Source organism: Mobula birostris, chromosome 3, assembly GCF_030028105.1.
Source record: "Mobula birostris isolate sMobBir1 chromosome 3, sMobBir1.hap1, whole genome shotgun sequence".
NCBI lineage: Eukaryota > Metazoa > Chordata > Chondrichthyes > Myliobatiformes > Myliobatidae > Mobula > Mobula birostris.
In genome coordinates this window covers 5,356,703-5,377,370 of record NC_092372.1, presented here as the reverse complement: position 1 = coordinate 5,377,370, position 20,668 = coordinate 5,356,703, and the positions used below count along the sequence as shown (strand labels likewise).

General features: G+C 42.1%; 1 protein-coding gene across 2 annotated transcripts in view; it reads left to right on the top strand.

The window, feature by feature from the left end:
- Positions 1-19,892, top strand: part of smad2 (SMAD family member 2) — a 121,505-nt gene extending 101,613 nt beyond the window's left edge. For both annotated transcript variants that reach the window (XM_072252172.1, XM_072252171.1), the window contains 3 exons: positions 9,904-10,041; positions 12,913-13,057; positions 17,180-19,892. In XM_072252172.1, the coding sequence (XP_072108273.1) occupies positions 9,904-10,041; positions 12,913-13,057; positions 17,180-17,303 (407 nt within the window). In that variant the 3' untranslated portion in view covers positions 17,304-19,892. The remainder of the gene's footprint in view (positions 1-9,903; positions 10,042-12,912; positions 13,058-17,179) is intronic.
- Positions 19,893-20,668: the final 776 nt, after the last annotated feature.

The following is a 20,668-nucleotide window of genomic DNA, read 5'->3' as shown; positions in this document are numbered from 1 at the left end:
TTGTGGCAATTGTTGTGGTAGAAGAATGGGCACTTGGGTTTGGGAGAGGATCAGGGCAGGTTTCCAGTTTTACTATGGTGGTTAGTGAGGTCGCTTGGAGAGTTTAAGGAGAGTGGCACCTTTGTCAGTCAGGGTCGACCATGGATGTTGCGTCCTAGCTGTCTAGATACGTAAGCTTGGGCAGTATGATATAGAGAGCAAGCTCCCCCTCTTCACATATCTGATGAACCCAAAGGAACTGCACCAGCAGCGTCTCTGCAGTTGCCAGGCAGCTCAAAGTAGGACTGTCTCAGGGACTCCAGCTCCAGACTTTTCCCTCTGGGTTTACTCCTGAAGCCTTCCCCATGAGTGGATATAGCTGCAAGGCAGGAGAGGTTTGATATCAAAGTTTTACTTCTAGATGAGCTGACAACCATGGCTGACAACCTCCATCTGCCCAAAGTGACAGTTTTTAAGGCACCAGTAGCCTGCCTTTGCCCCTTCTCCTGTTAGTAGAAACAGTTCTGCCGGGCTTAGTAGCTAAGCCACATGTGAAGCCAGGAGCTGAGCTTGGTTGTCAAAGGCTATTTGAGGCCCATGCCATTGGGAGCATTTAATAGGCTATAGGGGCTTGTCCCCATTACTAACCCCAGCTATAAAAACCTTCAGGAGAAGAGCAAGAATATAGCTAAGCAATTAATTTTATCAAGTAGCTTTCTACTGTGGCATTATGCAGGAAAGGACATGTTGTCCTGGCATTGCTGAATGACTGGTAACCCTGATTGACATGATCTGAACACGTTTCCATGAGGAGCATTACACTAAGTATTATTTCATCATACATGGCCCTAATGTGGAAAATACAACATCAGTGCTAGATGGTTCATTAGTAAATGCCTGGTCAATTAGTGTGTCACCCAAACAATCCTTTTCACACTGGGAGGAAAAAGTAATTTTTCAAGAGTTGCCTGAGAAAGTGTTCAAGGCAGGTACATTTGCGACATTTAGGAGGCATTGGATAGGTACATGGAGCGAAATGTCTTTGTTATAACAGGGTGACTAAAACTGTGCACAATACTCCAAGTGTATTCTCAACAACAGCTTGTATACGCAGAGGCTGTTGGTCATCCACTTCAAGGTTTTACATGGTTTAGAGGTGTGCTTCTGCATACCACTGTTGTAACACGTGGTTATTTGAGTTACTGTCGCCTTTGTCAGCTTGCGCCACACTCCTGACCTCTCTTATTAACAAGTGTTTTTGCCCATGGAACTGCCACTCACTGGATTTTTTTTTGTTTTTGCACCATCCTCGTAAACTTGAGTTGTGTATGAAACTCCCAGGAAATCAGCAGTTTCTGAGATACTCAAGCCACCCTGTCTGGCGCCAACAATCATTCCACAGTCAAAGTCACATAGATCACATTTCTCTTCCTATTCTGATGTTTTCTTGGATCAACTAAACCTCTCAACTGAGTCTGCGTGCTTTTATGGATTGATTTGCTGCGCATGATTGGCTGATTAGCTATTTGCATTAATGAACAGTTGTACCTAATAAAGTGACCACTGAGTGTATAACTCCAATGTAACAACCCTACTCCTAAACTCAATACTCTAACTGAAAGACCAGCTTTAAATGCCTTCATCACCTTCTGTATTTATGCGGCTTCTTTCAGAGAACTGTGCACTTGTACTCCCATGTCCGCCTATTCCACACTATTCAGAGCCTTGCCATTCACTGTATAGGTCCTACACTGTACAAAATGTATCACTTCAGTTATCTCAAGTTGAAATCCCTTTTTTTTCCATTCTCCTCAGCTCAACTCCCTAACTGATGATCTCTGTAACTCATTGTAACCTGCTTCACTATTAACGATACCCCCTGATTTAGTGTCATAAGCAAACTTGGTACTTCTGCCATGTACGTGTACAAGGCATGTACATACATAATAACAGAGGTTCCAGCCCTGACTCCTGGGGCACCCCATTAATAACAGGTCTCCAGTTGGGAAATCGACCTTCAAGCAACATCCTATCATCGAGCCAGTTCTAAATCTACCTCATGAGCTCCCCATAAATCCCTTGTAACCTAATCTTCCAGATCAATCTGCCATGTGGGACATTGTCAAAGGACTTACTAAAGTCCATAAGGCCAACATTCACTGTTCTACGTTCATCCATTTCTTTAGTTACCACTTTGGAAAAATTCCCAAAAGATTCATCAGGACTGACCTCCCACACCTACAATGCTGAATATTCTTGATCAGGGCCTCACTTTTCAACAGATTGTAGGTCTTGTCCCTTATAATCCCTTTCAGTAACTTCCCTACAACTGAAGTTAGGCTCACTGGCCTGTTCTTGCTACACCTTGACATTATCTATCTGGAACTTCACCAGTGACAACAAAGCAAATATCTGTACAAGGGCCTCTGGTGGGCCGTCTGGTGGCGTAATGACATCGGCGCCGGACCTGGGAGTGGAGGTTCCCGGGTTCGAAACCAGTCGGGTCCGCTCCCGAGTACGTTTTCCATCCGCGCCAGGTTGAGTGTTGAGATCGCAACTCGACCTCATAAAATAAAGGGAAAAATACTGCGAAAATATCTTTGTGAGGAGTGGCGCGCCACACAGTCCCTTTCTTGCTCCGCGCTTTGTAAAAGCCATGAAAAAGACATCATCAGGGACGCAGACACACATGCACAGACTCGCACGCACACAGGCACACGCAAAAAAAACAACAAACAAACAAGGGCCTCTGGTTTCTTCCCTGGCCTGGGATGCACTTAATCAGGCCCTGAAGATTTGCCCACCTTTATGCACTTTAAGGTTGTAAGTACTTCCTCCTTCATAATTTGCATTTTATCGAAGACTTATTGCCCTCATTTCTTTGACATCCACCTAGGCGAAATAGACATGAAATGTTTTGGCTATCTCCTTTCATACATTGGGATGGCACTGTAGTGTAACAATTAGCATAATGCTATTACAGTCCCACTGCTGTTTGTAAGGAGTTGGTATGCTCTCCCCATGACACCATGTTTCCTTTGGGTGCTTCGGTTTCCTCTCACGTTCCAAAGCTGCGCAAATTAATTGGGTTAATTGATCACGTATGTATAATTGGCTGGTGCAGGCTCATTGAGCCATAACAACCTGTTACCATGCTGAATCTCTAATAAAATAAAGTAGGCAACCCAGATTATCTTTAATAGAACCTAATCTCTCCCTTGTTAGCGTTTTACAGTTAATATAACTCAAGAACCTTTTGGGATGATCTTTAACCCTGCCTGCCAAATCCATCTTAGACTCTTTTATTTTCCCCTCCTGCTTTCTCTCTTGCACCTGCTCTTAAACATGTTTATATCCGTCATGGGGTTCATTTGACTTATCACAAACAACTAAAAATTACTATTTTTTTTCCCTCTCTCTGCTAGATTATGTATTGCATTGAACTGCTGCTGCTAAGTTAACAAATTTCACGTCACATGCCAGTGATGATAAACCTGATTCTGAAATGTTAGGCCTGTGTTCTTCAAACAAGAGAAAATCTGCAGATGCTGGAAATCCAAGCAACAGAAAAATGCTGGAGGAACTCAGCAGGCCAGACAGCATCTATGGAAAAAAGCAGAATCAATGTTTCAGCCTGAGACATCAACTCTGCTTTTTTCCATAGCCTGGCCTACTGAGTTCCTCCAGCATTTTGTGTATGTAGGCTTGTATTCTTTGAAGGTTAGTCGCAAAGGAGGCAATTTTACTCAAGTGTGTAAGATCTTAAAGGGGCAATTGCCTAATGAAGTGGACTTTTTACAAAATAAATGGGGTGTCATTTAAAAGTTGGAATTTATTCTTAGAGAGGTGGTGAAGTTAGGAATGTTGTACCTTTTGGGGAGTTGTAGAGGCTCAGTCACTGGAGGTACTGAAAGAGAATAATCTTTGAAAGATTGCAAAATTTGGGACTGTGGATCTGACACGAGTTGAGGCGTGGAGCAGATCAGCTGTGACTGTCAGGAGAAATGGAAGTGTGAATAGGCAGTTAGCGCAGAGCACCCTTGTGGCTATTCCCCTCAATAAGTATACTGTTTTGGGTAGTGTTGTAGGGGATGACCTTCCAGGGGAGTGCCATGGAGACAGGGTTACTGGCAATGAGAATGGGTCTATGGTCAGAAGGAAAAGAGGGAGAAGAGGGGAGCGGTAGTGATAGGGGACTAAATAGTCAGGGAAACAGACGGGAGATTCTATGGACATGAATGTGACACCTGAATGGTATGTTGCCTTCCAGGTGCCAGGGTCAGGGACATCACTGATCGCGTCCACAGCAATTTGGAGAGGGAGGGAGAGCAGCCAGGTGCCTTGGTACATATTATAGAAATCGCAGAAAACCTACAGCACATTACAGGCCCTTCAACTCAGAATGCTGTGCTGAACATGTACCTACTTTAGAAATTACCTAGGGTTACCCATAGCCCTCTATTTTTCTAAGCTCCATGTACCTATCCAGGAATCTCTTAAAAGACCCTATTGTATCCATTTCCATCACCCTTGCCAACAGCCCATTCCACACACTCACCACTCTGTGTTAAAAACAACAACAAGTGTACCCCTAACATCTCCTCTGTACCTATTTCCAAGCACCTTAAAACTGTGCCCTCTCATGTTAGCCAGTTCAGCTTTGGGAAAAAGCCTCTGACTATCCACACGATTAATGCCTCTCATCATCTTGTGCACCTCTATCAGGTCACCTCTCATCCTCCGTCGCTCCAAGGAGAAAAGGCCAAGTTCATTCAACCTATTATCATAAGGCATGCTCCCTAATCCAGGCAACATCCTTGTAAATCTCCTCTGAATCTTTTCTACAGTTTCCACATCCTTCCTGTAGTGAGTTGATCAGAACTGGGCATAATACTCCAAGTGGGGTCTGAGCAGGGTCCTATAAAGCTGTAACATTACCTCTCGGCTCCTAAACTCAGTCCCACGGTTGATGAAGGTCAATGCACCATATGCCTTCTTAACCACAGAGTCAACCTGCGTAGCAGCTTTGAGTGTCCTATCAACTCGGACCCCAAGGTCCCTCTGATCCTTCACACATCCTTAACATTAATACTATATTCTGCCATCATATTTGACCTTTCAAAATGAACCACCTCACACTTATCAGGGTGGAACTCTATTTGCCACTTTTCAGCCCAATTTTGCATCCTATCGATGTCCTGCTGTAACCTCTGACAGCCCTCCACACTATCCACAACACCCCGAACCTTTGTGTCATCAGCAAATTTACAAACCTATCCCTCTACTTCATCATCTAGGTCATTTATAAAAATCACAAAGAGTAGGGGTCCCAGAATAGTTCGCTGAGGCACACCACTGGTCACCAACTTCTATGCAGAATATGACCCGTCTACAACCACTCTTTGCCTTCTGTGTGCAAGCCAGTTCTGGATCCACAAAGCAAGATCCCCTTGGATCCCATGCTTCCTTACTTTATCAATAAGCCTTGCAGTGGGGTACCTTATCAAATGCTTTGCTGAAATCCATATACACTACATCTAGTGCTCTACCTTCATCAATGTGTTTAGTCACATCGTCAAAAAATTCAATCAGGCTCGCAAGGCATGACCTGCCTTTGACAAAGCCATGATGACTATTCTTAATCATATTATGCCACCCCAAATGTTCATAAATCCTGCCTCTCAGGATCTTTTCCATCAACTTGTCTGCCACTGAAGTAAGACTCACTGGTCTATAATTTCCTGGGATATCTCTACTCCCTTTCTTGAACAAGGGAACAACATCTGCAACCGTCCAATCCTCCGGAACCTCTCCCATATTGGTAATGCAAAGATCATTGCCAGAGGCTCAGCAATCTCCAATGCCATAGGAAGGAAAAGCAAAGAGGTCCTGAAAAGAGAATTTAGAGAGCTAGGCAGAAATCTGAGAAGCGGGGCTTCCAGAGTAGTAATTTCTTGATGCTGCCTGAGCCACACACCAATGAAGGTAGAAACAGGATGATTTGGCAGATTAATGCGTGGACTAGAAGCTGGTGCAGGGGTTAGGTCTTCAGATTCTTGGATCATTAGGATCTCTTTGGGGGAGGTATGACCAGTACAAAAGTGATGGGTTGCACCTGAACCTAAGGGGGACCAATATTCTTGCGGGCAGATTTGTTAAAGCTGTTGGGGAGGGTTTAAACTATTTTGGCTGGGTGTTTGGAACCGTACTGAAGGTACTTGTATAGGATGGATGGTTAAAAAGCAAAGATAGCATGCAGTCCGACTGTCAGGAAGAACAGGCAGATGATAGGACAAAATTGCAGCCAGCAGGGTGAGTATCAGTGCATTGGGGATGCAGAATCAAAAAGGGTACAGCACTCAGTGTTATATCTCAATGCATGGAGTATAAGAAATAAGGTGGATGATCTTGTTGCACTATTACAGATTGTCAGATATGATGTTGTGGCCAGCACTGAATCATAGCTGAAGGATGGTTGTAGTTGGAAGCTGAATGTCCAAGGTTACACATTGTATCATTGATGCAAAAGTAGGCAGAGGGAGTGGCATGGCTCTACTGGTAAAGAATGGCATCAATTCAGTAGAAAGATGTGACATAGGATTGGAAGATGTTGAATCCTTGTGGGTTGAGTTAAGAAGCTGCAAGGGTAAATTACTTACGGGCCTCCCAAAAGTAGCTGGGATGTACAACAGGAAATAGAAAAGATGTGTCAAAAGGGCAATGTTATGGTAGTCATGGGAGAGTTCAACATGCAGGTCGATTGGGGAAAATCAGGTTGATAATGGACCTCAAGAGAGTGAGTTTGTTGAATCCCTATGAGATGGCTTTTTAGAAAGTTTGTTGTTGAGCCAACTAGGGAATCAGCTATACCAGGTTGGGTGTTATGTAACGAACCGGAGGTGATTAGGGAGCTTCAGGTAAAAGAACGCTTAGAACGCAGTGATCACAATATGATTGAGCTCAGCTTGAAATTTGTTAGGGAGGAAGTAAAGTCTGGTGTAGACTATTTTAGTGGATTAAAGGAAATTACAGCGGTACGAGAGAGGAGTTGGCCAAAGTAAATTGGAATGGATAACAGCAGAGCACCAATGCCGTGATCTTCTGGGGAAAATGAGGAAGGTGCAGGATAGATGTATTCCAAAAATGAGGAAATACTCAAATGGCAAAATAGTACAAATGTGGCTGACAAGGGAAGCCAAAGCTAATGTAAAAGCAGAAGAGAGGGTATACAACAAAGCAAAAATTAGCGGGAAGATAGAGGATTGGGAAGCTTTTAAAAGCCTACAGAGAGCCACTAAAAGAATCTTTAGGAGGGGCAATATGAAGACAAGCTAGCAAACTATCAAAGTGGATAGTAAAAGCTTTTTCAAGTATGTGATAAATAAGAGAGATGAGAGTGGATATAGGTCTGCTTGAAAATGAGGATGGAGAATTAATACCAGGAGAAGGAGATGGCAGATGAACTAAATGAGTATTTTGAATTAACCTTCACTGTGGAAGACACTTGGTGTGCCAGATGTTGAAGGCTATGAGAGAAGAGATGTGAGTGCATTTACTATATTACAAGAAAAAAGGTCCTCAGAAAGCTCAAAAAACTAAGGATGTACAAGTCCCTTAGGTCACCTGGACCAGGTGAACTCCACCCTAGGGTTCTGAAAGAGGTAGCGGTAGAGATTGTGGTGGCATTAGAAATGATCTTTCAAAAATCATTGGACTCTGGCATGGTGCCAGAGGACTGGAAAATTGCAAATGTCACTCCACTTTTTAAGAAAGGAGGAAGGCTGCAAAAAGGAAATTATAGACCAGTTAGCCTGACTTCAGTGGTTGGGAAGATGTTGGAGTCAGTTATTAAAGATGAGGTTATGGAGTACTTGGTGACCCAGGACAAGATAGGACAAAGTCAGCATGGTTTCTATAAGGAAAAATCTTGCCTGACGAACCTGTTTGAGGAGATCACTTGTAAGGTTGATAAAGGGCTTGCAGTGGAAGTTGTATATTTGGACTTTCAGAAGGCCTTTGACAAGGTGTCACATGAGGCTGCTTTTCAAGTTAAGAGCTCATGGTATTAAAGGAAAGTTACTTTGTGCTGCATATCAAGAGTTAGATGATGAATAGAAGGCTTTGTTGTCAAGTTTGCAGATGATATGAAGATTGGTGGAGGGGGCAAGTAGTGTTGAGAAAACAGGAAGGCATCAGAAGGACTTAGATGAGGAGAATGGGCAAGAGAGTGGCAAATGAAATACAATGTTGGAAAATGCATTGTCATGCACTTTGGTAGTAGAAATAAATGTGCAGACTATTTTCTAAACTGGAAGAAAATCTAAAAATCTGAGATGTAAAGGGACTTGGGAGTCCTGGTGCAGAACACCCTGAAGGTTAACTTGCAGGTAGCGTTGGTGTTGAGGAAGACAAATGCCATGTTAGCATTCATTTCAAGAGGTCTAGAACAGTGGTCCCCAACCACCGGGCCATGAAGCATGTGCTACTGGGCCGTGAGGAAACGGTATGAGTCAGCTGCACCTTTCCTCATTCCCTGTCACGCACTGTTGAACTTGAACATAGGATTGCCAACTGTCCCATATTTGCTGGGACACCCCCTATATTGGGCTAAACTGGTTTGTCCCATATGGGACTGCCCTTGTCCCTTGTCCCATATTTCCCCCCGCTAAGGTAGAGCGTTCCTATGAAACTTTTCGTGCCGAAATGGCGTAAAGCGAAGGAGCAATTACCATTAGTTTATACGGGAAAAATTTTTCAGCGTTCCCAGACCCAAAAAGTAACCTACCAAATAACACATAAAACCTAAAATAACACTAACATATAGTAAAAGCAGTAATGATATGATAAATACACAGCCTATATAAAGTAGAAATAATGTATGTACAGTGTAGTCTGGAAGATTAAGCCAAAACGGATTTGTGGGGAAAAAATCGGCACGTATGCGCATGTGCACACAGGTGTCCGCGCAAGGCTTCATGGTCATGGTAGTCTTTCCTGAGGTAAACAGAAGTGTCCCATATTTGACTGCTACTTTTGTCCCCTATTTGGTAGTGAGAAAGTTGGCAACCCTAACTGTAAAAGACATGTTGAGGTGAGTTTAACCCTACTTGAACCCCCCCCGGTCAGCGGTCTGCAAGAATATTGTCAATATTAAACCGGTCCGTGGTGCAGAAAAGGTTGGGGACCCCTGGTCTAGAGTACAAGAGCAGGGATATGATGCTCAGGCTTTATATGGCACTGATGAGGCCTCACCTTGAGTATTGGCAACAGTTTTGTGCTCCTCATCTGAGAAAAGATGTGCTGGCTTTGGAGGATTCAGAGGAAGTTCACAAGGATGATTCCAGGAATGAAAGGATTATCATACGAGGATTGTTTGGCCCTGGGTCTGTACTCACTGGAATTTAGGAGGGATCTCATTGAAATCTTTCAAGTTTTGAAAGGCCTAGACAGAGTAGATGTGGAAAGAATGCTTCTCATGATAGAGATGCCTAGGACAAGAGGGCACAGCCTCAGGATAGAGGGACGTCAATTTAAAACAGATACGGAAAAATTTCTTTAATCAGAGGGTGATGAATTTGTGAAACTTGTTGTGGCAGGGGGCCAGGTGGAGGCCAGGTTGTTGGGTGTATCTAAGGCAGAGCTTGATAGATTCTTGATTGGACAAGGCATCAAAGGTTACAGGGAGAGGAGGCTGAGGAGGGGGGAAAAAATCACCTATGATTGAATGGCGGAAAAGACTTGAAAGGCCAAATGACCTAATTCTGCTCCTATGCCTTAAGGTCGATGAAATTTCTAGTTTATCTAAATATTTCCAATAAGAACAGATTTTATTCTTTTAGCATATTAATTTGACAATGAAGGTACATTTCTAATATGACCAGTAATGCATGTATATATTCCAAATATTAATCATTCCTCTTTTAGGAAGAGGAGTGAGGTTGTATTACATTGGTGGAGAGGTGTTCGCCGAGTGCCTGAGTGATAGTGCCATCTTCGTTCAGAGTCCCAACTGTAATCAAAGATATGGCTGGCATCCTGCAACAGTGTGTAAGATTCCACCAGGTAAGAAAATTCAGATATTAGATTAATTTGGGGTTCTGGTTGAAAGAAGCTAATTGCTCAACTAATTTAATATTGTGTATCGGGAAGGAAGCCATTTGCAGCTCTTGTTCTTATGCCTTCAGGTTGTAGACATCTGTGCAAAGGGAGAAAGTTGCTCGCTATCTATTTAAAATATCTTTAAAATTATATATGACCCTTGGTTAAATGTTTATGCTTATGCCTATACTGTCTGGGGATGAAGTTTCTAAAATTATTCCTAGTCTAATTCAAAGTAAGTTTTTGTTCAAAGTTGGATTGGTAACTAGTTTTCATGCAAGTGACAGTGTAGGAATAAACAGAGCAGCCTTTAGGTACTTGTGGCTATTTGGCAAAATGTGTTGAGTAATAAGATAGACAAAGGTGCTCCCTGTGGTCCCCCAATCTGTGTCGGGTCTCAATAATGTAAAGAGGCAACACCAGGAGCACCGGTACAATAAATGACTCATCAGGCCACCATTCAGGGACCTAACAGTCCTTCCAGGTGAGGTATCCCTTCACCTGCAAGTCTAATGAGGTCCTTTTGTATGCCTTGTCTGGGGTGTGGCCTGCTCTACACAGATTGGGAGAATGCTTCATTGAGCACCTTTGCTCTGCCTGTCACAATCACCAGGTTCTCTGAATGGCCAGATTTCAGTTTCCCTTCCCATTCTCGCGCTGTCATATCGGTCTATGACCTCCTACTGCCTTGATGAGGCCAAACTCAAACTGGAGAGCAACACCTCATAGTCTGTCTAGGTAATCTCCAATCTGATCATAAGACCATAGACCATAAGACAAAGGAGCAGAAGTCGGCCATTCGGCCCATCGAGTCTGCTCCGCCATTTTATCATAAGCTGATCCATTCTCCTATTTAGTCCCACTCCCCCGCCTTCTCACCATAACCTTTGATGCCTTGGCTACTCAGATACCTATCAATCTCTGCCTTAAATACACCCAATGACTTGGCCTCCACTGCTGCCCGTGGCAACAAGTTCCATAGATTCACCACCCTCTGACTAAAAAATTTCTTTGCATTTCTGTTCTGAATGGGTGCCCTTCAATCCTTAAGTCATGCTCTCTCGTACTAAACTCCCCCATCATGGGAAACAACTTTGCCACATCCACTCTGTCCATGCCTTTTAACATTCGAAATGTTTCTATGAGGTCTCCTCTCATTCCCGGAATCATTCTAGTGAATTTTCTCTGTACCCTCTCCAACGTCAGCACATCCTTTCTTAAATAAGGAGACCAAAACTGCCCACAGTACTCCAAGTGAGGTCTCACCAGCACCTTATAGAGCCTCAACATCACATCCCTGCTCCTATACTCTATTCCTCTAGAAATGAATGCCAACATTGCATTCGCCTTCTTCACTACTGACTCAACCTGGAGGTTAACTTTAAGGGTATCCTGTACGAGGACTCCCAAGTCCCGTTGTACCTCAGAACTTTGAATTCTTTCCCCATTTAAATAATAGTCTGCCCATTTATTTTTTCTGCCAAAGTGCATAACCATACACTTTCCAACATTGTACTTCATTTGCCACTTCTCTGCCCATTCTTCCAATCTATCCAAGTCTCTCTGCAGACTCTCCGTTTCCTCAGCACTACCGGCCCCTCCACCTATCTTCGTATCGTCAGCAAACTTAACCACAAAGCCATCTGTTCCATAATCCAAATTGTTGATGTACAATGTAAAAAGAAGCGGCCTCAACACGGACCCCTGTGGAACACTACTGGTAACCGCAGCCAACCAGAATAGGATCCCTTTATTCCCACTCTCTGTTTCCTGCCAATCAGCCAACACTCTATCCACGTATGTAACTTTCCCGTAATTCCATGGGCTCTTATCTTGTTAAGTAGCCTCATGTGTGGCACCTTGTCAAAGGCCTTCTGAAAATCCAAATATACAATATCCACTGCATCTCCCTTGTCTAGCCTACTGGTAATTTCCTCAAAAAATTGTAATAGGTTTGTCAGGCAAGATTTTCCTTTAAGGAATCCATGCTGAGTTCTGCCTATCTTGTCATATGCCTCCAGGTACTCTGTAACCTCATCCTTGACAATCGACTCCAATAACTTCCCAACCACCGATGTCAAGCTAACAGGTCTATAATTTCCTTTTTGCTTCCTTGCCCCCTTAAATAGCGGAGTGACATTTGCAATCTTCCAGTCTTCCCGAACCATGCCAGAATCTATCGACTTTTGAAAGATCATTGCTAATGCCTCCGCAATCTCCACAGCTACTTCCTTCAGAACACGTGACATATTCATCGATTTTGTTTGGTCTCTTTTGGTAACTGTTCCCCTCAGATTTCAACCCTCCCCCCAGTGCCTCTTTTCATTTTTTAACTTTCGTCTTCTATTGTGGTGGCCCTCTCACAATTTTCTTCTGCAGTCATGATCTGCCCAACACCTCCCTCTGGTTCTCCACCCTCCATGGTTCCATGGTCCATTGTAGCCTCCTATCAGATTTTCATCCCTTCACACCTTCCATCTACACTCCTACCTTCAAATGTATGACCTTCCTCCCACCTGCCTTCCCCCTCACCTGATCCAGTCAACTACCAGTTTGTACTCTTTCTCTCCGCCCTCCCCCGCACTCTCTTGTTCTGCCTTCATGGCCCCTTCCTTTCTAGTCCTGATGAAGCTCTCAGCACGAAGTGTCAGCTGTTTTTTCTTCTCCGTAGATGCCTCCAGCATTTTGTGCTGAGTAATGCACTAATTTTGTCTGGTTATACATGAAGATGAATAATTTGCAATATTTTGAGATTCTGATGATATATTTGAATACTTACCCATTTACTCTACCTACCAATATAATTTGGTATTTTTTAAAAATTCTGTTTCCTAGGGTGTAACCTGAAAATCTTCAATAACCAGGAGTTTGCAGCACTCCTGGCCCAGTCTGTGAACCAAGGCTTTGAGGCAGTTTACCAATTAACCAGAATGTGCACAATTAGGATGAGTTTTGTGAAAGGATGGGGTGCTGAATATAGGTAAGAAATGTAACAGTAATTCTATAAATTTCTGTCTTCCCTTTAAAGAGTAGCTAGTAAAGAGCTTAAACAGAAAATGATATGAAGGATGTGCAAAAGCGCAGTTAAGCAATATAAGGTTCATAGGAGGCTCATGGAACATTAACAGGTGATTAAAGTTTCAAAGTGTATTTATTAATGAATGTATAAATTATACAGCTTTGAGATCTATTTCCTTACAGGCAGTTGCAAAGCAAGGAACCTGAAAGAGCCCAATTTAAAAAAAATAAGGCTAATTCCCCCTACCCCCTGTGCCCACAGAGAAAGGAAAAAAAACACAAAATATAGAAACAATAGAAGCAAGCAACAACAGCAGCATTCCGAACCAAATTGAGACCTTAGGTCCAAATCCCCTGAGCAGCCCAGAGCTTTGGTATTTATTTCATCATATTAGTTGAGGCAAATGACTGCAAAATTTACAGACATGAACTGCAGCAGCCAGGTGCAGTCTCACAGCCTAACATCATGGAGAGAGAGAAGCCCCCAGACTATCTGGGCTGGCATTTAAATTGTCCAAACCTCACAATAGGACCTGGCCCTACAAATCGCTTCAGGCCTAGATCTCGCTGCCGAAGGAGCCATTCTTGACCTCTCCAATTTGGCTGGGCACCCAGAACAATCTGTCCTCGACTGACTCTCGACACCTTCCCTTTCCATTCTATATGGGCTGGCATTTAGATTGTCCAAACAGCAGATGGTACCTCGCATTAGGACTTGGGCCTCACCATGGTGAGTCACTCTGGGCCTTAAACATGCCACCCAGCGATTCGCTTTGGACCTGGATTTTGCTGCCAAAGAACCAATTCTTAATCTCTCCAATTTGGCTTGGCATTTAGAGCGATCCACTTTCATATGCAGTTTAGTTGGACGGGCGTTGAAACTCCTCTGTTCGGTCTTCTCCCCTCTGAATTGTGCTCATTGGAGGCAGTATGTCTGCTTGGCTCCAACTCCAAGTGCGCCAATTTTGCTACTTACCAGCAGGGCACATCCTACAAATTCACTTCGCCTTTGCACACTTCTTCATTGCTTGTGATAGTTTGCCAGAATTTACTTCAAAAAAAAAAAGTGTTATTAATAATTATTTTAATCTAATTCTCTTGCTTTCAAACTACAAGTAAGCTGACGCACATCTTTGGCACCATCTTAAAGCAGAAGTTTTATCTGGCAGATGGAGTTCAACCCGGAGAAGTGTGAGGTGGTACACTTTGGAAGGACAAACTCCAAGGCAGAGTACAAAGTAAATGGCAGGATACTTGGTAGTGTGGAGGAGCAGAGGGATGCATATCCACAGATCCCTGAAAGTTGCCTCACAGGTGGATAGGGTAGTTAAGAAAGCTTATGGGGTGTTAGCTTTCATAAGTCGAGGGATAGAGTTTAAGAGTCGCGATGTAATGATGCAGCTCTATAAAACGCTTGTTAGGCCACACTTGGAGTATTGTGTCCAGTTCTGGTCACCTCATTATAGGGAGGATGTGGAAGCATTGGAAAGGGTACAGAGGAGATTTACCAGGATGCTGCCTGGTTTAGAAAGTATGCATTATGATCAGAGATTAAGGGAGCTAGGGCTTTACTCTTTGGAGAGAAGGAGGATGAGAGGAGACATGATAGAGGTGTACAAGATAATAAGAGGAATAGATAGAGTGGATAGCCAGCGCCTCTTCACCAGGGCACCACTGCTCAATACAAGAGGACATGGCTTTAAGGTAAGGGGTGGGAAGTTCAAGGGGGATATTAGAGGAAGGTTTTTTTACTCAGAGAGTGGTTGGTGCGTGGAATGCACTGCCTGAGTCAGATACACTAGTGAAGTTTAAGAGACTACTAGACAGGTATATGGAGGAATCTAAGGTGGGGGTTTATATGGGAGGCAGGGTTTGAGGGTCGGCACAACATTGTGGGCCGGAGGGCCTGTACTGTGCTGTACTATTCTATGTTCTATGTTAATTTGGACCCATTGGTCCTGTTAGTTCATCAATATGCACTGTTGAACTTCCACAACTGACGGAAGATAAATATGGCCTTACAGTTTTTTTTGTTCCTGGTCACTTTTCCCACATTTTCTGTTCTTAAGATTCAGAAGTCTTGCTTGCCTGTGTCACCTTTCACCCACCCATCACTCTTAAGTTACAGTTCTTAATGTTGATGGAAAATTTGTTTTCCTTGTCTGGTGTTTCAATCTATGAGTCGTCATACAAATAAGTGGACATAGTACCTCTAATGAGATGATCTCTAGTTGTCAAACTTTAAGGTGTATTTTCCAGGAGCCATGCATATGAAAATTACAAAACACAGTCTCAGTAGTTTTCAAGCAGGGGAAAGCATATTTATAATTAAACTTCACTTCAAAAAGGTTACAACTAATGAATTTATTTTTAATGACTGTAATGCAGACTTGAGTAATTATTTAAGAAGGGTGGGAGGCAGCAGAAAGGAAACTATAGACCTTGTTAGCCTGACGCCAGTAGTTGGGAAATTGTTGGAATTGATTGTTAGGGATGAGATTACGGAGTACCTGGAGGCACATGACAAGATGGGCCAAAGCCAGCATGGTTTCCTGAAAGGAAAATCCTGCCTGACAAACCTACTGCAATTCTTTGAGGAAATTACAAGCAGGGTAGACAAAGGTGTTGCAGTAGACGTAAGTGTACTTGGATTTTCAGAAGGCCTTTGACAAGGTGCTGCACATGAGGCTGCTTAGCAAGATAAGAGCCCATGGAATTGCAGGGAAGTTACTAGCGTGGGTGGAGCATTGGTTGATCAGCAGAAAGCAGAGAGTGGGAATAAAGGGATCCTATTCTGGCTGGCTGCCGGTTACTATTGGAGTTCTACAGGGGTCGGTGTTGTGACCACTGCTTTTTACGATGTATGTCGATGATTTAGACTACGGTATTAATGGGTTTGTGGCTAAATTTGCCAGTGATACAAAGGTAGATGGAGGAGTGGGTGGTGTTGAGGAAACAGAGAGCCTGCTGAGAGACTTAGATAGTTTAGGGGAATGGGCAAAGAAGTGGCAAATGAAATACAATGTTGGAAAGTGTACGGTCATGCACTTTGGTGGAAGAAATAAATGGGCAGACTATTATTTAGATGGAGAGAGAATTCAAAATGCAGAGATGCAAAGGGACTTGGGAGTCCTTGTGCAAGATACCCTAAAGGTTAACCTCTAGGTTGAGTCGATAGTGAAGAAGGCGAATGAAGTGTTAGCATTCATTTCTGTATCGTATAGTATTATTTTTATATATATATATATATATATATATATATATATATATATATATATATATATATATATATTATAGTATTTCTGTATTGGCATCCTATATATTGTCAGGTATAGAATATAAGAGCAGGGATGTGATGTTGAGGCTCTATAAGGCACTCGTGAGACCACACGAAGTATTGTGTGCAGTTTTGGGCTCCTTATTTTAGAAAGGATATACTGACATTGGAGAGGGTTCAGAGAAGATTCACTAGAATGATCCCAGGAATGAAATTTTTGCCGTATGAGGAACGTCTGGCAGCTCTTGGGCTGTGTTCCCTGGAGTTCAGGAGAATGAGGGGGGATCTTATAGAAACATTCCGAATGTTAAAAGGCCTGAACAGATTAGATATGACAAAGTTATTGCCCATGGTAGGGGACTCTAGGACAAGAGGGCACAACTTCAGGATTGAAGGACATCCTTTTAGAACTGAGATGCAGAGAAATTACTTTAGTCAGGGTGGTAAATCTGTGGAATTTGTTGCCACAAGTGGCTGTGGAGGCCAAGTCATTGGGTGTATTTAAGGCAGAGAGGATAGGTTCTTGACTAGCCAGGGCATCAAAGGGTATGGGGAGAAGGCAGGGGAGTGGGGGTGACTGGAAGAATTGGATCAGCCCATAATTGAATGGTGGAGCAGACTCAGGCCGAATGGCCTATATGTCTTGTATCCTATATCTTATGGTCTTATGTTAGCAATTTTACAACCATTGAAGTATTGAGAAAATATTGCTGTTAAGGGAGGAACATTGTGACAGCTGTTTTAAAAATCCATTGGTTTTTAGACTGACATTATTGGCTGCAGTGCTAATTGCTTTTGTTGTTCTAGGCGGCAGACCGTGACGAGCACTCCTTGCTGGATTGAACTCCACCTGAATGGTCCCTTGCAGTGGCTTGACAAAGTGTTGACCCAGATGGGATCTCCGTCTGTCCGTTGCTCGAGCATGTCCTAAATATCCACATACCTATTTCAGTATCAAAACTGGACCTAAAATATCGAAGTCCAGTCAACAGACCTGAACGGCTTATCTGTTGCAGTCCTTGCGTGTTATCCCAGAGACTGTTCATGAACACACAATTAAAAGGAATGACACTTGATCTCATCCACTTAAGCACCTTGTTGAGTTTTATTATCCCTGACCTAAATTATCATATAAAAAGAACATTGCTGCAGGACAACATTAAAATTCACAGTTAACATCCATATGCAACAGTGTTGGAGAGAATCTCAGTTACGTACAAGAGGTTTGTCAATTAAAGCATTGTAACAGCTGTCTGTCTGAACATTCTGGTAAACCTTACCAAATAAGGTAAGGTTCTCTCTTTGTTATAAGAATTATAATTTCCCTAAAATGACACAGCCACACAAAAGAAAATCTTGATCCATGTTTCATTGAGAGTATCTCAATTGCAGTAAAATGTGGCAAAATACTACGAACAGACAGCATTCACAAGAGCAGCTACAATTTCTACTCGCACTGGAAGTATTCTGAATGGTTTCATCAATGTTACAATGGCTCTACGTATCCTAGGACAAATGTAATAATCAGGTAAACTAGCTCAAGATTCTTGTTTATACATTATTTTGAACATGCTAACTTTAGCAAGTAAAGATTAAATAAAGCTCACCAAATTGTTCAATCTAAAATCTATTTCTTCAGTAATTTGAAAAGATGTCCAGTTTTTCAATCCAGGAAAGTTTCCCTTTTTTAATTGAGCTGCATGAAACAGCAACTTGTGTTAACTCTGCACCACCAGTTGCAAGAGAAATGTCGCTACTCCATCCTTGACAATAGCAGTTTTACTCGTGCATATTTCAAGAGTTCAAGATAATTCGAAGCTGTAGTTATAGGAGCAAAAATCTCACAAAGTCTCAATTATAACTTTCCCAAAATTAAATGAAATCCAATACTGCGATTGAAAATTAAAATTATGCTTTCTATTTGCAAGTGCAGTTCTGCTGCTCTGTTTAAATACATCATTATCTAAGGGATTCCTCTGGCTGTCTTATTTGCAAATTGTGTTAATTATCTGATATATTTTAATCCTTTACATAAATATAAGGGGATGCAAGGACAAATTAATTTAACAATGATTAAATTATTATTCTAAAATATATAGCAAGAAGATATAGGTTGAAGTAGTTGAGCTGCTGTACAAGTTATTAATGAACCTCGGGCACTTGTGATACTTGATGTGCATACACCCAATAACTTGGGTGAGGGATAATAGAAGAACAACACCGAGCTAATCCAGCAACACAATTTCAGTTGAGTGGTTTCTTTCTGGAGTTACCAGGATTGATGTATAGGGCTTGTTTCTGAAAATAGCAGTGCTGTGAATACTTACAAAATTTTATCAGCTATGTATATTGCTCACAATATGGATCTGGTAATCTGAAGGTTTTCACATTCTTGCATTATGTCAATCACTGCTCTTTTGAATGTTATCTCTCGTTCAGTTGATCATTATATACAAGAAGGCTTTGCCACTTAGATAAAGTTTAATTTAGTGACATAATGGTAAGGGTGGATAAGCCTATAGGTAATGGTTTCAAAGCCAATTTTAATTGAGTATTATGCTGCAAGGGTAAAGCTCCCTTCAGCCGTTTTGTCATTGGGGTACCATGTTACAGGTATTGAATGTTAACTGTGAAATGCAAAATGCCTTCATTATTCTAAATATTAAGATCAAGTTTTTTTTTAGTACTTCCAGAACATTGGATTACTCCAATGAAAGCTGAATAAAAAAATGGCCATTGTTGTTTTTCTCCACATGGTTAAATATTCTGAATTTAATCTCATCGTGCATATGAATCAAGTGTCTTAATTATTTTTAAAAAGGCTATATGTAAAAATGTCTTTGAAGCAGTATTTTAAGTTCAATTTTGATTTGCATTTGAGATTAACCCACCAAATGGTACACCTTACTTTTCACTGCTTCAAAATTAGCCTTGTAGTTTCAGAACAAAATCAGGATAATTACTCTATATGTTGTTCATGTTCCTCAAACACTATAAACTTGTGTACTTCAAAATGGTTAGAGAGTATACAGAGGTTAGTGTTCTAATTGGAGGTTGTTTTGAGGGGCAGTGTATCTTGTAATATAGACACCAAATGTACAACTTAGTAATGATTCTGTGGCCCATCTGTCATAATTTCCTTTTTTCTGTGGCAGTAGCAGGATTTTAAATTTATTTTCCATTTTTATTTCCTCTATATTACACTAGTGCTGTACTTTGTAAGTGCAGCTAGTGATAGCTGTTTTGAGAGCAAAGATAGCTAGTGTTAATGGATCAGCTCAGTGGAGGCTAAAGTTGCCTGCAGGGCAGTGAAGGTTACTCTTGCCATAGAGAACTGGAAATGGAAAGAAGCAGCACCAACTAGAAAATGGCCAATTCTTTAGAGCATTTACCATTCTATTTGTGAGCTTGTTTTACCAGTAGAATTCTGTATTGGTAGAACTTGTGAAATTGAAAGGAAAAGGAGCTTCCAGCTTGTTGTATATGCGGACTCAGTGAATACACTAATAAACATTTAATTCTGAAGTTCTTTATTTCGTTGTCTTGTGTTTGAGTGTAATGTGTTACTTCAATGACAACTGAAGAAAGGGCTTTCAATCTTGTATTTTCTCCATGTTGGAGCACTGGCAAAGAACAGAATTACAGGGAAGCAAAACTATCTCAGGTATATGTGCCAATGTCTGGCATCACTGATGGCTTGGAGGCATGTTCATTGTCCAATGTCTGTCCTCAGTGGCTTGGTGACGTGTCCACTGGCCAATGCATGGGGTTGAGGAGGAGATGGGGAAAAAAGGATCAGCCTTGATTGAATGGTGGAACAGACGCGATGGGCCAGATGGCCTGATTCTGCTCCTGTGTCTTACGGAGATGTGTCAACTGACTTGTTGGTTGACACTTGGAGGACTTAGTTGCCGAACTATCCGTGCAAGCAGTGAGTCAATCTACTTGATGTTAAACTCCCCAGTCTAGCATTTACAAATCTATCTATCCATTATGATTTTGGGGGAATGACTGTTCCACTATTTTCAAAATCCTTTATTCACATCGAGAGCCTCATCTGTTGTATTGTGTAAGCCTGCCCTTGCACTAAACAGTAAAGGTTCATGATGTATTTATACAATGGCCAGCATATTCTTGTTCTACTATCACATTCAATTGAGATAGGTCAGCCCGAGTGTGCGAGATGTGTAGAAAGCCTTATCTGACTGAAGCCTAAAGCAAAGTGATTCTGCAGCCAGTTGATCAATCTGGAATCCTAGTCTTGCCACATTGAATCATGAATGGCACAGGTAGATG